The 16,318-nt window shown below is 38.6% G+C and overlaps 1 protein-coding gene across 4 annotated transcripts in view; it reads left to right on the top strand.

Annotated features, from left to right (window-relative positions):
- The window catches only part of Efemp1 (epidermal growth factor-containing fibulin-like extracellular matrix protein 1), a 73,590-nt gene extending 57,951 nt beyond the window's left edge, over positions 1 to 15,639 (top strand). For 3 of the 4 annotated variants that reach the window (XM_030245799.1, NM_146015.2, XM_006514660.1), the window contains 6 exons: positions 3,484 to 3,603; positions 4,557 to 4,676; positions 5,746 to 5,865; positions 10,299 to 10,422; positions 10,507 to 10,702; positions 15,053 to 15,639. In XM_030245799.1, the coding sequence (XP_030101659.1) occupies positions 3,484 to 3,603; positions 4,557 to 4,676; positions 5,746 to 5,865; positions 10,299 to 10,422; positions 10,507 to 10,702; positions 15,053 to 15,214 (842 nt within the window). In that variant the 3' untranslated portion in view covers positions 15,215 to 15,639. The remainder of the gene's footprint in view (positions 1 to 3,483; positions 3,604 to 4,556; positions 4,677 to 5,745; positions 5,866 to 10,298; positions 10,423 to 10,506; positions 10,703 to 15,052) is intronic. The other variant, XM_030245798.1, reaches the window with a different exon arrangement.
- The last annotated feature ends 679 nt before the right edge of the window (positions 15,640 to 16,318 follow it).

A 16,318-nucleotide genomic window follows, 5' to 3' on the forward strand; every position in this document is an offset into this window, starting at 1 on the left:
TGAGGTCAAATGCCTCCTTTACCACTAAGTCATCTGAGTCCATGATTACTTATGTGCTCTGTGTATTGCCTTGTTCATTCCTGGCAATAGTCCCAACTCAGGAGCTAGCTCAAGGATGGCAGTGCTCAGCACATGTACGGTCTTGGGATCATCAGACAGTAAGTTAACAGAGTCTAAAGCAGAGGTTCTCAACTTTACTAATATTGCAACACTTTAATACAGTTCCTCATGCTACAGTAACCCCCAATCACAAAATTTTCTATTTCATAACTTTAATTTTGCTACTGTTATGAATCATAATATAAATATCTGATATGCAAGATATTCGATATGCAAGCCCTGAATGGGTTTCCACCCATGGGTTGAGAACCGCTAGTCTAAAGACTCTTTACACTGTAAGTTTTTGCTGGTGTTTTTAAAGTGCAGAATGAAGCGCTGTGCCTGAGGGATCTGAGAGGCTACCTCCCTGACATCTAAGGCCATATCAGCTTGTGTCACTGTTGCTGCCACAGTACCACCCATACATGCTCACCTACATGCCTTCTGAATGAATGGAAGAATACAGTTTGAGTAGGTCAGCTGTCATGCACTGAAGTAAAACAGCACTCTGGCTCAATCAAGAGGCCCAGTAGAAGTCATGAAACTGATTGGCTCCCTCTGCCTATCTGTTTACATACCTAACCTCTTACCACAGACCAGTGGAAAGGCCAGATTTTCTCTTAGAAACAAGTGAGGGTTTGGGGACAGGCAGCCAGCATCAACTTCCACCTGAGAAAGTTGACGCAAGTATGTCAGCACTTCGCTCCTTGTGGACCCTGGCAGGCTCTACCCTCCACAGGTTGTGTCTAGGTGCTGGAATGGGTACCCAGACTCAAGGAAGGACCGGGTTTGTAATTCTGGAAGCTATGATGCAGAAGAAGAGTGCTGGAAAACTCCACAGATGCCAGAGCGCTTTGGGTTAGCCAAGAAAATAAACACTGAAGGCCTGAAAGTACAGTAGCAACACACCCCATTGCTGGGTGAATTGAAGACAAAGGAACAGAGAGTGACAGCCTTTATTGGAAAGTGGGAAGATGAATTCATATCTGATCATGTGTGTGCCAATGTTGCCCTTGCCTACAAAGGTAATTCCACTTTCCTCAGTAGAACATAAATGCACTTTCTCATGAATTGTATTGCATCAACACCCGCCTTCCTAAAGGCAGTTATACCACAGCTTCTCAGTGGTTATGATTCTGTGCATATGTCTCCACAGATGCTTACCAGAACAATGAGACACCCCTCTAAAACCCCTATTCCACTATCACATCCCACCTCAGAGTCACATCCTCTAGAAGCAATGCTCTATCCAAAACTAATTAGTCTCTCCTTCCTCATCAAGTTAAGATGAAATAGAACTCTTTTAGAAATTTCCAATCAGTAGGCCAGCTGGCATGTACTGAAGTAAAATAGCACTCTGGCTCAAACAAGAGGCCCAGTAGAAGACATGAAACTGTGATTGGCTCCCTTTTCCCATCTATTTACATACCTAACCTCTTACCTCATATAATAAAAATGTGCTGGTTTCAATTGCCATGGTTAAACATGCACTCTGAGTTTCTGTATGTGTTATGGACTGATCCAATACTCCATGGACCACTGCAATCAACAGGCCGTTCTGAGCAGCACAGTGCTCTCTCTGTCTCTTGTACACCTTTCTATTATTGATCTTTTCACTCTGAAGAGTAATATAATTATTCCTGTATTTCATGCTAGACAGATTCAGAATATATGTTTAGTTATGACTATACAGCCGCAGTCAAGGGCAATTCTGTAAAATGAATATCTACTAGTTGTACAGACGGGCACCATTAAGTCATCTATAATCACTGAGAGCTGGCTGTATGCCAGGAACAGTTCTAGATGCTGAGATACTAGATTAGGCAAACAAACTTTACAGAATCATTGCTATGAAGGAGCTATTAGAAAATACCACTCATACATAATGAGAAATAGTGATAGTGGCACCTGGCTATCACATACAGTACCAGGAAGCACTATAAACAGAGAGACAGAGAAGCAAATAAACACATATCTCAATATTAAGCAACAACAGGCGCTATAAGAAAGTCTAAGGTAGCACAAACTATCATATGTGCATGAAAGAGGTGGTCTCCCCCAAGAAGGGCCATGAAGCAGATACAAAAGGCTATGTAGAAATCTCTCACTAGTTTTTTCAGTGTGCTGAAAAAAAAAAACATTTTCACATTTATGTTAATGCCTCCTACTGCATTGCCTGCTATGCCCCAAATGCATTGCCTACTCTGTACCATGTAAATTTTCCAGTCATTCTACCATATGAAAGAAGAAAGGAAAGCTTCAGAAGCTAAGAGAGCAAATTGCCAGATCAGAGATTCAAACTCAGCTTAACTTCAGGCCATTTGAGCACACTATTGCTAAAGCATCAGCATTGTTTCATCCTTTTTTTAAATCATGAATTAATATCTCTCTATAGTCCTGAATTATGAAAAATATCATCCTATTACACTACACATGCTTCTCTGGACGTGACACAAAGTATAGTCGTGAAGTAATGATATTTTATTCTGCTTCTAAGAGAGTCCCTCCCTGCAAGTTCTCAGCCGAGCATTTTATAGTTGGAAATATTTATCAGAGGACACTGGATGGAATACTTCACCCAAACGTCAGGACATCCTCAAAAGGTCACTTGTGTAGCATCCTTTCCTTTCATGATGTTCTTTCATTTGATGCTCACAAAACTTCCTAAGATACACATGGCAAGCTTTCCTATCATGCTCTAGACATCAAGATATAAATGTTTAAACAGCAAAGCAGCAGTCACCAGCTGATCCCACCCACATCGCTTCTCTCTTACTTATGTGCTGCATCCTTTCATTCTTTCCCTCGTTTTAATTAAGTTTTTGATGCAGCAAGCTGACATCCTCATGTGTGTGTGGAACAGTCTTAATTACTCTTCTCTTTACATCTCAACTCATTTATTTTCTGCTGTCATAGGTGCGACATTGGTGTTTCTTCTTATTGTCTTACTTTACCAATGAACAACTTATATTTAAAACGCATATATCCTAATTTTAAGAGAAATGGTAAACAAGAGAGACTGAGGGAGGGACAGTGGAAGATTATTTTTAACTCAAGATCTTCCTAAGACGTGGTTTCTACATTATCTCCACTGAGAATTTGCTAAGACACAACTTGGTTCTATTTTTGTTGTTTGTTTGTTTGTTTTAGCTGGTTTGGTTTGGTTTGGTTTGGTTTGGTTTGGTTTGGTTTGGTTTGGTTTGGTTTTTTTCAAGACAGGTTTTTGCTATGTAGCTCTGGCTATCATGGAACTTACTTTGTATACCAGGTTAGCCTCAAATTTACGGATACCCACCCTTCACTGCCTTCTGTGCGCTGGAATTAAAGACATGCATCACTATGCCCAGCTAACAACTCGATTCTGTGTCTGTGTCATCTTTTTAGATATAGATGAATGCACAGTGCCTCCATATTGCCACCAAAGATGTGTTAACACACCTGGTTCCTTCTACTGCCAGTGCAGTCCAGGGTTTCAGCTGGCAGCAAACAACTACACTTGTGTGGGTAAGTCCTACGAGAACTGCTATCCTGCCTCCAGGAAAAGACAGCCTTGTGGTATGTTGTACTGTTTCTGGTGTCCTATGCTCCTTTGCAACTGGTTTCCATCAGCTTACCTCAGGGTCATATTGCTGAAAAGACAGTAGCTAATCTGTTTCTTAAAGCACATCATTTAGAAATGGGAAACATTTTTTTAACCTTGGTACTAGTCCTCTGTGGGTGGATCAAAAACTGTGACTATAGATCTATAGATACACATACCCCGATTAGTCAGCAGTGTGATAAAGTGCTGAAGAGGCACTGCTGAAGAAGGTTGCTACAAGTTCAAATGTATAAACTTTCTGCTAACAGTGCACATGGTTCTTCCCTTTCAGAGTGCAGAGTCGTGGATGACGCATAATTTTAAGACTGGCAGAAGGAATCTAGTGCAGAAAGGGAAAAATGCCTTTTCAATGTATTTTCTGTGTGTTGGAACATAGCAAGACTCTGTATGGGTCTCAGAGGCTTATGCTATAATTGTCAAGGAATTTAACAGAAAACATTTAAAAAATAGTAAATAGCCCAGTTAACCCTTTACAACTGTATGCTGAGAGACCATATCAGTCCAAATGTCTAATAACAAATATTTATGAACTTGGCATTTAGGATCTGAACAATATAAGAAAATAGATACTGGAATGTATGTTTATTGGAAGCATTAATTTTTTCATGGGTAGATTTATCAAACATCAAACTGTCAACCATAAAAAATATATATTGTGGTACTTCTAAAAGTGTGTGATGGACCTTTGACGTTGTTCCAGCAACTGTGAAACTGAATGTGTGTTCTCCAGTGTGTTTGTATACAGCAAGGGAACTACTTATCACCAGTTGATCTCAGCACAAAAAGCAAGGCTGAGCTTAAAAATGTCCAGCTACCCATACACAGACACATGTGGATTTAAAACCTTTTCTTGCAGATATAAATGAATGTGATGCCAGCAACCAGTGTGCTCAACAATGCTACAACATTCTTGGCTCATTCATCTGTCAGTGTAATCAAGGATATGAACTAAGCAGTGACAGACTCAACTGTGAAGGTAACGTGTTGTCCAAGTATCTTCTAGCAAAGGGCAACTTTCTTGATGTCATATTGCCTGGTCAAGGTCTTCTTACCTGATCCTGTTCTTGAAATCTTATATCTTCAGTTCAGTGAAGACCTTGGCTTTTGAGTCTGTTACTAGAAGAGATAAGATGCATCAAGTAGCTGGAACACAAGGTGCAGCCTAGGAGTGACTTTATTCTCCAAGTGTCCCTCTGGTGAGAGCTTGTGAGAATCTGACAATCTGAGGATGTGGTAACAACCAAGAGACCTGGCCACTAGCTTTGCTTTATCCATACACTCTGTGGTTTAAAGAAGTCTGAGTTGCAGTTTCCAATTAGTAGAAAGACAGACACTCAGTGGAGTGGGTGACCTTCACAATCCAGTACATATGCTCATTCTGGGAAATTCTGGGTGCTTAAGGCATAATAAAGAGGATGCATCCACATTTGATCTTCATACCTCCTTCATGAGTCTGTCCACAATTATTTAGAACCATATATGTCATAATTCATCCAAAGAAATCTCAAACCGTGCAATTGTGTTTAAAACCATAAGGGGCCAGCTCGGGACTGCTGCCTCTGCCCCGCTTAGCAAACTATAGGATGGTTGCTAATTTTGAAATGCAAGTGATTCTTCCCCCAGAAGGCCATATCATGCCAAGATGTTAACCTCTGCAAAACTTCGCAGGGGTGGAACTTGAAGTTCAAAGTTCAGGAGATCTTATCAGCAGAGTTCCACCATTACTGAACAGGCAAACACAAACTTGCTACCTGAGTAGGTCTGTAGAACCCAAAGGGAAGAGTGTCTGTCATGATCCCACTCACTTGTCTACTTAGCTTCAGTGAAACCTGCTATAAGAAAACCTGTGCAGGCTTGGAGACAGAGAGGGGAGCAGATACTGCTGCTGCAGCTAGTCCAAGCACTTCAGATAGAATCTTGCATTTCTTCTATTTTAGAGTTTTTACTCTTTTGATACTCTTTAGCCTATCTAAAAATATGTATTACAAAGCCAGTGGCACAAAAGTTTCTCAACTCTATATCCATAATTTTGTCTGGTTCTATAGACATCGACGAATGCAGAACCTCAAGCTACCTATGCCAATATCAATGTGTCAATGAACCTGGGAAGTTCTCATGTATGTGCCCACAGGGTTACGAAGTGGTGCGCAGCAGAACCTGTCAGGGTAAGCTCACTGTTCTCACTAGGTGAACATGCAGCTAGCCAGAAAGAATGTAAGGAGAGTTACAGGATTCAGACTTTCATTTTCCACCTGACTGCACAGTTTGAGCCCCTGATTCGCAAGGTAACACATCACATTTTGTGAGAGAGAGGCTCAATGGTAACCCTGAATTTCTTCAAGCTTTAAAGTAACTTCCTTTCTAAAACGTATGATTTAAATATATTTTATATCACATAATATCTTAAAATCTATGGAACTATACCTTCCAATAATCTACCAAAAATCAGTCATTAAAATATTTTACTGAGGTTTGAGTTTAGACACCAATTTTAGACATACCTTCAACAACCCTCAAAGCCTCTGAAACATCAAACTTCTGAATTCTGTACACTTGGAGGGGCGTCGAGGGTCTTACTATATAACTCAGGCTGGTCTCAAATTTGTAGCCTCTGCTTCCTAAGTGCTGAAATCACAGGCATGTGTCATCACTCCCAGCCAAATAAGGCAGGATTTTAGGTGTCAAGGAAAACAAAATTCTTCATGGTAGATATTAAAATATGTTTGAACAACTCAAGAAGAGCAAGTATTGATCTGATAATGTCTAATGACATGGGCCCAATCTCAAAATAAATGCTCAGATGGTCCTTACATCTTCATGTAGGTAGAAGAGAGAACACTCTACAAAATATGATTCAGAGACTGGCAGAAAGATGGTAAAATATGCACCCTCCTCCCCTAACCTTCAATGCTGTATTAATGGGAGAAAGATTGGCAAATAATGACAAAAAACATAGATAATCCCAGAAGGTCTAATATAAACCTATTTATACAAAACAGTGGAAAAAAGAAAACTATGACTGAACCCAGTGACAGAAAATCTACTTGAATCTAACTTTACTGCATTCTCTCTGTATAGCCTGAACAAATAATCAGAGTAAACTTTGGCTTTCCCTTTTGAAAAGGGAAGGTGTGGAAAATGAACCAAAAAAACACATGAAATGATTTACACAGTTCACAGTGTTTTGATGAAATTTACTTAGCAATGTAAATGAGCAATAGTAAATCTCTAGAGAGTCTGTTTTACTTAAAATTAGAAAGATTATTCATGAGGACAGGAAAAATCTTATTTTTAAAAGAACAAGACCAAGGGTATGTGGATTCTTAGAATAACATCACAGTTGCATGGAGGAAGTTATGAGCTCAGAGGACATCCAAGACCTTGGATTTTGTAATAGATAAACAGTCTCCAGCCAGTAGGTATAAACACAATCAGAATGCCATCAGTAGCACAATGAACATTTTATAACCCTTTCCAGGTTACTAGCAACTCTGCAAATGTTAATTGTGGGGAAACATTGAGTTCCAATGATCTCACTGAACCCTGATTGGGAAGTGAATATTACATGCAGGAAAATATTAGCGAGTCAAATAGTTTACCCAATTCCCCTGAACTCATTCAAGTAAATATCTGTGCTTCTAATCACAAGTGGAATTGATAGTCAGCAAAGATGAATTTTAGTTAATGCACAATAGGAACTTATTTGCCTGGACTAAATCTTCACAAATATTTCTGTATAATTTAGGGTAAAAAATGTATTAAAATTGTAACTAGAAGTTCATGGGTGTTGTCATGTGGAAGATGCACAGAAGTAAAGTATCTTTTTGTCAAAAAGAATTACATTATTTTAACATTTAAAGCAATTGCTTTCCTTTACTGAAACCCTACTCCACTATCATTTGTAAGAACAAAGTAAAATCAAATATATTTGGAATCTTGTCTTCTGAAAACTTCAAATGTTTTCATGACAATTAGCTCACAAAAATCAGAGCACTGTGCATGTGTATATCTAGAGAAGGGCAAAAGAAGATATACTTACTCACACATATATATTGAATTTTTTAAAGATTTATTTATTTTATGTATGTGACTACACTGTAGCTGTCTCAGACATACCAAAAGAGACATCAGATCCCATTATAGATGGTTGTGAGCCACCATGTGGTTGCTGGGAAATGAAATTGGGACCTCTGGAAGGACAGACTGTGCTCTTAACCACTGAGCCATCTCTCCAGCCCCCATACTGAATATTTTAATATTGTTTCTTCCTGAAAAAATTTCCAGAATTATATAGCTGTTGCAGATCCTAAGTTACTGGAAGTACTTAGTACGGTCATAGTGTCAGATTTCCTTTTGCCATTGACTGTCTCCATATTACAAACCGTCTTAGTATTCCTTATAGCAGAACACCACCTTCACTTTACAAAAAAAGTAAAACTAGTTAATGAGTATGTCAATAGTGACTTCCATGGAATCTATGTTTTTTCTTTAACTATAGTTAGGCCAAGAAGATACTTCCTGTAACTTATTCTTAGAAACAGTGTACTTTTCCAGTGTCCTTCTGGATTCTAGAAAATTTTAATCAGCTGAAAGTTAATAGAATTCCTTTCCTTTAAAGACAAGGCACAAAAACTATTCTCAAATGAGCCACCAACTAAAGAGCATACAATGGATGGTCTGAGACACCACCCCCCACCACATATATAGCAAAGGGGCAGAGGGTTGCCACATCTGGCCTTAGTGTAAGAGGATGTACCTAGTCCTTTAGGTGTCCCAGGGTCGAGGGATACCTGGGGGGCAGAGAGCCACCTTCTCAGAGGTGAAGAGGAGAGGGATGGAGGAAAGAACTCCACAAGTGGAACTGGGAGTGGGAGCAACATTTGTGATGTAAATAAATAAATAAATGAATAATTCTTTTTAAAATTCTCACAATAGAGCTACTCCTATCACTTCATGAACTTGAACATATCCTCTGTTTTTCCTCCATTCCAACTGAGACATCTTCTTCACCTATTTTCACACAGCTTGTGTGAGAAACAACTGAACTAAGTTAATACCCATCATTGAAAAGACTCAGGACTAGCTATAATAGCCCTCCCACTGAGTGTTTATAAGCCAAGGGAGTACACGTCACACAATGAAAACAAAACATTTTAATAATAGAGTAACAGAAAGCAACAAAGTGAAATAGAAAGCAACAATGGTCCTAAATGGACAGTATCAAGTATAAAAATTCAAGAGTTTAAATCCTAGCACCTAGCCCATAGCTGAGTTGAAGCAGGACTAGGTAAATCACTTAAAGAAAGATAAATTAAGGAATGAAAATACTCTCTTGTAGGATTGCATGATTTAGAACCAGCTTCTATGAGACAAAATCCAAACTACTATTCATATGGAAAGGAAGCTGTAATTATATAAGGATATGGCCATTAAGTATTGCTGCTATTAACATATAATACTGCTTGCTAGTTAAAAACCTTTTCTTCAAAAGTCATCTGGGGATCCAATCAGCTGGATCTAGACTCAGTCTCTGTCTAGCCTGGTCTAACCACCACCAGTCTCATCCCCAAGACTCTTTCCTCATCTGGCTGCTCAGTAGACATTGCCTTTTCCTTATTTGCCTCCCATTGTTGCCAGTCTCTTCTCCTTCCACACAGTCATAAAATACCTTTGCTTTATGAGGTGAAACACTGCACAGTTCACGTTTTTCCTGCATCCTATGGAGAATGCCCTCCCAAAGCATGCACACCACCTCTCTCTCTCTCTCTCTCTCTCTCTCTCTCTCTCTCTCTCTCTCTCTCTCTCTCTATCTATCTATCTATCTCTCTCTCTCTCCCTGCCCACCCACACTCCTTCCTTCTCTATGTCACTCTCCCTATCTACCTACCTCCTTTTCAGGCTCCCAGAATAGCTGCTGTTTCCTGGGAAGCTTTTCTCTTTTTATGCATGAGAAATCATCTAAACACCACTCTTGAAGGCCCACATGAGATGCCCCTCTTCTGTTCTGGTCCCTAATCCTCCACACACAATCAGCTGTATATCTGATCTATAGTCTTGCTTACCACTTAATTACAGTTTACTCTGGAAGGAACTAGAGATGTATCTATATTCTCAGCTAGGTTATCACTCCTTGGGACAGGAGATGAATTCTTGTTGGTATTTTGTTTACTTTCATGTAAGTGAAGTCAATAGTTTGTGTTTGACTTTGAATTCAACAGTCAGACAACTAGTGAGAGCTGATATACCATGAAATGCCATGTTGAGTGACTCACTGATACCTATTGATGTAAATGCAGTAAACTTGCATCTAGTCTTGTGTCTAAGACCAAACTGAACAAGCCAGGTGTGTTGCTATACACATGTAATCTTAGATCTTAGGAGGCTAAGGCAGGAGAATTTTCAGCTCAACGCCAACTTTGATTACATGGTGACTTCCATGCCAGCCTGCTCTGCATGGCACTAGCACCCACTCCAAACAAATAAAAATAAAGTAAACTGACCACAGTCTAGAGTTCTCCCAATGCATTTCCTTACAAACCAGAATCTGGTACTCATACAATTTGCTTATGTCAGTAAACTCTTTAATGCATGACTGCAGATATAAATGAATGTGAGACCACCAATGAATGCCGAGAAGATGAGATGTGCTGGAATTACCATGGGGGCTTCCGCTGTTACCCACGAAACCCATGTCAAGATCACTATGTTCTAACATCAGAAAAGTAAGACATTAGAACCTATAAACATAAGTATTATTTGGTTCTCCCTAGCCAAACTTGTGACTGCTTCTGTGTTTGTCCCTGCAGCCGATGTGTTTGCCCAGTCTCAAACACTATGTGCCGGGAGCTGCCCCAGTCCATTGTCTACAAATACATGAGCATCCGATCTGACAGGTCCGTGCCTTCAGACATCTTCCAGATACAGGCAACAATGATTTATGCAAACACCATTAATACTTTTCGGATTAAATCTGGAAATGAAAATGGAGAGTTCTACCTACGAGTAAGTATGCTTAGGTAACACCAGTGGCTGTAAAGGTGGCCATTTGCTGTGTGCACTCACGTGGAGATTAAGCTAAAACCTACAGTTTCATGTGTAAGCACTGTGTTCAGCTGTCTGGAGTATGTATTATCAGATATTAAGAGGAGAGTGATATTCTGAAAGATTAAGTAGTCTCCTAAAAGCCATCCTGATTTCAGGCCATAGCATCTAAGAAAGCTGTGTGTGACTGTCAAACACAAGCATGCCCCAAACAGATACTTCAAGCACATGCTGTTCAATTGTGCAGATAAAAACACTCTGAAAGCTTTCTCATAATAAAGTTTATAGATTGCTTTGATATTTACATATTTATCCTGTCCCTTGATATATTAACTACCTTCTTGCTCCACACCCATTTCTTTACCAGAAAATTAGAAGGGATTAATTTCTGAAGAGAAAAACTCAATTCAAAATCGATTGCTTTTTTATTTTTCCTAATATAAGAGAATGTGTTTCATTAACATGTGTTTTAAACTTGAGCCACTCTAGGTAGAAGTTGTCTCTACCTGAGTTTTACACAATTCAGTAACTGCATGAGAGCACAACAGGCTCATTTCAAAAGCTTCTCTAAAACTAACTTTCTGTTGGAACTTTTATCCATCATTTAAGAAAATAAAAACTTCCCAGCCTATCCATCATGCAATTAGATGAAGTCCCAACATGTATTTTTTTCACTACAGTAAACATGACACTTTGAAATTTAGTTTTATTTATAACTTCTTTTATTAGCTTGATTTTTAAAACGATATTTTTCTCCAGACAGCCCATCTTCATGAATAATATGAACCATTACCAATTTGGTATATTGTTAGGTAGTTTTAATTTTTTTTTCAATCAAATTAATTTGTTAGTAATCAAAACAAAAACATTTAAAGCTAGGCATGGATACACATGCCTGAAATCACAGCATTCACAAGACAAAATTAGAAGGACTGTAAGATTAAGGCCATCCTGGGCTATCCAGTAAGTTTGAGGCTAGTCTGAGGTTTTTGAGAAAAATGTCACCTCAAATTAAGAATAAGAATGAGAAAAATAACTTAAAATAATAAAAATAGATTCTCTAAGAGTATTTGTCACACAGTCAAATCAAGTCCTATAAGATCTCTACGCTAAAATTCCACCAGTAGACAGCATTTCATGCTTAGGGATCAGTCAACAAGCATCAGTTGAGTACCTACTGTGTCCTCAGCCTTATGCTGGCTGCTGTGAGAAACAAAGAAGACATTCAGTGCACAGTTCCTTTTCTCAAAGAATTTTTACTGTGCCATTACCCTGAGTCAATTTAATGTTTAATTCTCTGGCCTAAATAGATGCCACTGTTTTGGATAAGATCACTCAGGAAGAGTATAGATGGCTCAAATTGCTCAGAAGACCTAAACTAAAGAAAAGCTAAATCATGAAGACTTTTCACCTGGTCTGAGGCCTACTAATCATCTCATTCACCATTGTGCTTGGCATCTGCCACTCTGCCACCAACTCTCAAACCTCAGCCGTAACCTGAAGTCTGTTGTCATCAGAAAATGAGATCTTGGCTTCATGATCCTCCTCTCTGAATGCTCTCAGTCCCATTCTGAAGTGTCACCAGCACCTCACTTCCCCAGCCAGCAACCCTAGATAGATGCTATAACCCACATACATTTCATACCAAGCTTGTAACCACAGGTTGATGATACTGTAAAAGTTTAGTATCCTCTTTCAGATGGGTCCTTCGTGTGTGCGACAATGCTGTTGTGCTTATTGTATGTTTTTAATCCACTCTCTTCAGCCCTTGTTCTCAAATGTTCAAATGTTCCCATATTTAGTAAGCCCTTATACCCTACAATTTTAGTAAGAGTCACTTCCTGCTTTGAAATCACTGACACCAGCATTGACACTAGCCAGTATAAGTTTCCCATTCTATCCCTAAAAATGTAACTCTGTATTATCCACCTGGTTTGTTTCCAATGATATTTTATAACTGTAAGTCATGACCAACCCAGCACCATGTACTTCTCATTCTGTCTCCTCTAGAAACCCAATTCCATTACACTCTCCTCTACCTCCCCCTTTGAACATGTTTCTCCCTCTAGATGTTATACTGTCTTCCTTCTTCCTTGGAACACTAGGCTATTCTGTGTTTCCTCACCTTTTGGTCACTTCTTTGTCTTTTGGTCTAAATACTTTACTGAAGTTTCTGTAGGGGAAAAGCCACTGATGACATCCATAATGTAAAATCCAAGAACACTTTTCAATTTCAATATTTCATTTTCCTTTGCTCTCCTGGATACTGCTGTCCACTTACATGGTTTTTTTTTTTTTTACTTAAGAATCTATTTCTTCTCTGTTTTGTTCTTTTTCTAGTTTTTAAATTATTTATGTTTACGTACATATTTTTATGAGTATGAGGAGACATGGTGTCAAGGTGCAGAGGCCAGATAAAGGTGTCAGATCTCCTGGAGTTGGAGTTACAGGCAGTTGTTAATAGGTTATGGCATCTGAACTCCGTTCCTCATGTTAGAGTGTTGATTTAATTATTTTAATAAATCTCAGTGAGAGGTTTCTTCTTGCCTTTGACCATTTATGTTCCCCAGATAAAAGATATGCACACAGCCTTATATTTTAATATGCCTTAAGCAGCACAATAGCTGGGCAACTGCCTAACCTCCATGCTGTTAGAATCAACTTTCCTACCAAAAACTCCAAGTTACTACTTATTAATTTCGATATTCCATCTTGGCTGCTCTTAACTCCAATGAGTCAGCTCTCTGGGCCACATTCTCTTGGCCATTTTACGTGGTGGCCCTCCATCTCCCTCTTGCATGTTCTTCTTCTGCCATGGTGGCTCTCTTTCCTGTATCCTTCCATGGAAGCTTTTTTCTCTTTCTTTCATCCTCCTCATGGTCCCAAATCTAGGAAACTTAAACCCTGCTTATGTCTCTTCTCCCCCCGCAATTAGCTGCTGGCATCTTTATTTACTAATCATAATTAACTGGGACAAGGGTCCCTCAGTGTCATATCTGTGACTCTCTCATGCAATTTGGAGGATCTATATTAACATTAGAATACAAGCAACATGAGGCCAACCTACTACATTATAGCAACACTGAGCTTAACCACCAGGGCATCTCTCTTGCCCTAGCTTCACTTTTTTATTTCTCTCCTCTGTCCATTCCTTCAATGCCATCCTCTCCCAGGCTTTGTAATCTGTCTTAGTTGAATGTGCATCCCTTGTGATGATAGCTAAATTTTAATCTATGCTTCTATCCATTGTGTCCAGATTCATTCATTCACTTACTGACCCTTCCAAAACATCTCCCTCTATTTGCCAATGCTCACTCCATGTCCAGTTTTGAACATGTTAATTTCCAGAATTTCTCTTGCTCCCTGATGATTCTAAGGCAGAGGTTCTCAACCTTCCTAATGCTGCAACCCTCTCATGTTTTGGTGGCAACCAACTATATAATATTATTTTTATTACTACTTCAATACTGTAATTTCCCTAGTGTTATGAATCATTATGTAAATATCTGTGTTTTCCAATGGTTATAGCTGACCCCCATGAAAGGGTTATTCATCCCCAAAGGGACTGCAACCCACAGGTTGAGAACGTCTGCTCTAAGGTATTTGTACATGTTACCTCAATGTTTCAGGAATATGTATGTATATACGTATGTATGTATTCCTTTATGCTCATACTATGTGTATCCAGATAACCTAAAATTTGTCATGTTCTATTTAAATCAACTACTTACCTGTCTGTCTGTCTGTCTGTCTGTCTGTCTGTCTGTTTGTAACAGGGTCTCTCTGTGTAGCTCTGGATATTCTGGAACTCATCTCTTTAGACCAGGCTGGTCTTGAACTCTTGCTTGTCTCTGCCTCTGGGAGTCAAGGCATAAGCCACCATGCCTGGCTATGTACTAACTCCTTACTCACTAGAATGTAAACAAATGCTCATTGTTAAGAAAATGACAAATGACCACTTCCTTTACCAGTTTCAAGATTATCAGATTCTCATGTGAACTCTTTAGAGTGACTATAATTATTCAATCCATGAGTAGAGAAATGATAATAACAAAGAAAATATTTAAGATGTTAACACATGTTAACAAGAGAAGTGGGGGAAAAAAAAGAATTTTAAAAGCAAGCCCTCACCTTGGAGCTAGTGCAGATGAGTGGGCTAGGGTAAAGATAAAAGTTAGGAGTAAGCAAGGACTGAACAATTCTTTTTTAACTTATTATTTCCCCTGGTAACAACAACAACAGCAGCAGCAAATTAGAAACTCAAGCCCAAGAAAAATCATTGTACCCACCCTTCTTTTCTTCTTATTTTAGCAAACAAGCCCTGTGAGTGCAATGCTGGTGCTTGTGAAGTCTCTATCAGGACCAAGAGAATACATCGTGGACCTGGAGATGCTGACAGTCAGTAGTATAGGAACCTTCCGCACAAGCTCTGTGTTAAGATTGACAATAATAGTGGGGCCATTTTCATTTTAGCCTTTTACTCATATAAAGCCTACTACAAGCATTTAAATCAGCCAAACAATATCATTACCTTAAAACTCTATTTTATTTATAGCTATATCTAGTACATGTATATTCAAATAGCTAGACTATGGTAAGAAGTGGGCATTTAATCCATAAGAGTCAATGTTTATCGTTATCACTGTGTGTAAATTAGACCTTTATCCAACATTAAGAGAGCTAATCATATATTATCTAGTGAAACTTGGATTCTTTCCTGCAAAATGGGACCAAGCAAGGATACTGTTCTGTGTTGTATAGAGAAATATACACCTCCACAGACCATCCCGTGAGAATTGGCCATCTTAGCATGAAGATCAAGAAGGAGGGTTTTTTTAACTGCTTTGTAAGAAAATGGAAAAAAGTCAATAAAGATATATTTCTTTAGAAAATGAGAATCTGCCATGTTTGTGTTGGTCTGTATTTTAATGATCAGTATAAAGGTACTTGTTTCTTGTTTAGCAGAAAAATTGTTATTGTGCAATATGCTTGTTTCCATATGGCATCTTAAAACTCGTCAGAAATTTCACTCACAATTCCAAAAAAAAAAAAAAATCAAATTTTATCCCCCCAAATTTTATCTCTTTGAGAAGTCTATGAGGAATAGTAGAGAAAATAGCTTTTTCCAAAATCATTTTAGAATTCTCGAAAGAAGCAAATAAGTACATATAATAGAATCCCTGAAGCAAGAAATGCACTTAAAGTTCAGAGAAAAATGAAGAAGAGGTATTTCCCTGGAGACACTCCTGTTTCTAAGCCTAATTTCTTTTCTTTTCTTTTCTTTTCTTTTCTTTTCTTTTCTTTTCTTTTCTCTTCTCTTCTCTTCTTTTCTTTCTTTCTTTCTTTTTACATGACATAGAAATTTATTAGTAGAATTTTAAAATTTTTTTTAATTTATTTATTTTTAATTAGGTATTTTCTTCATTTACATTTCAAATGCTATCCCAAAAGTCCCCCAGACCCTCCCCCCAATACTCCCCTCCCCCCAACTCCCACTTCAGCCATCATTGGGAAGAGAGTCCCCTTGGTCTTGCAAACTTTATATGCCTAAGCCTAATTTCTAACAAGCCTCTAGTT

Source organism: Mus musculus, chromosome 11 (assembly GCF_000001635.26).
Source record: "Mus musculus strain C57BL/6J chromosome 11, GRCm38.p6 C57BL/6J".
NCBI lineage: Eukaryota > Metazoa > Chordata > Mammalia > Rodentia > Muridae > Mus > Mus musculus.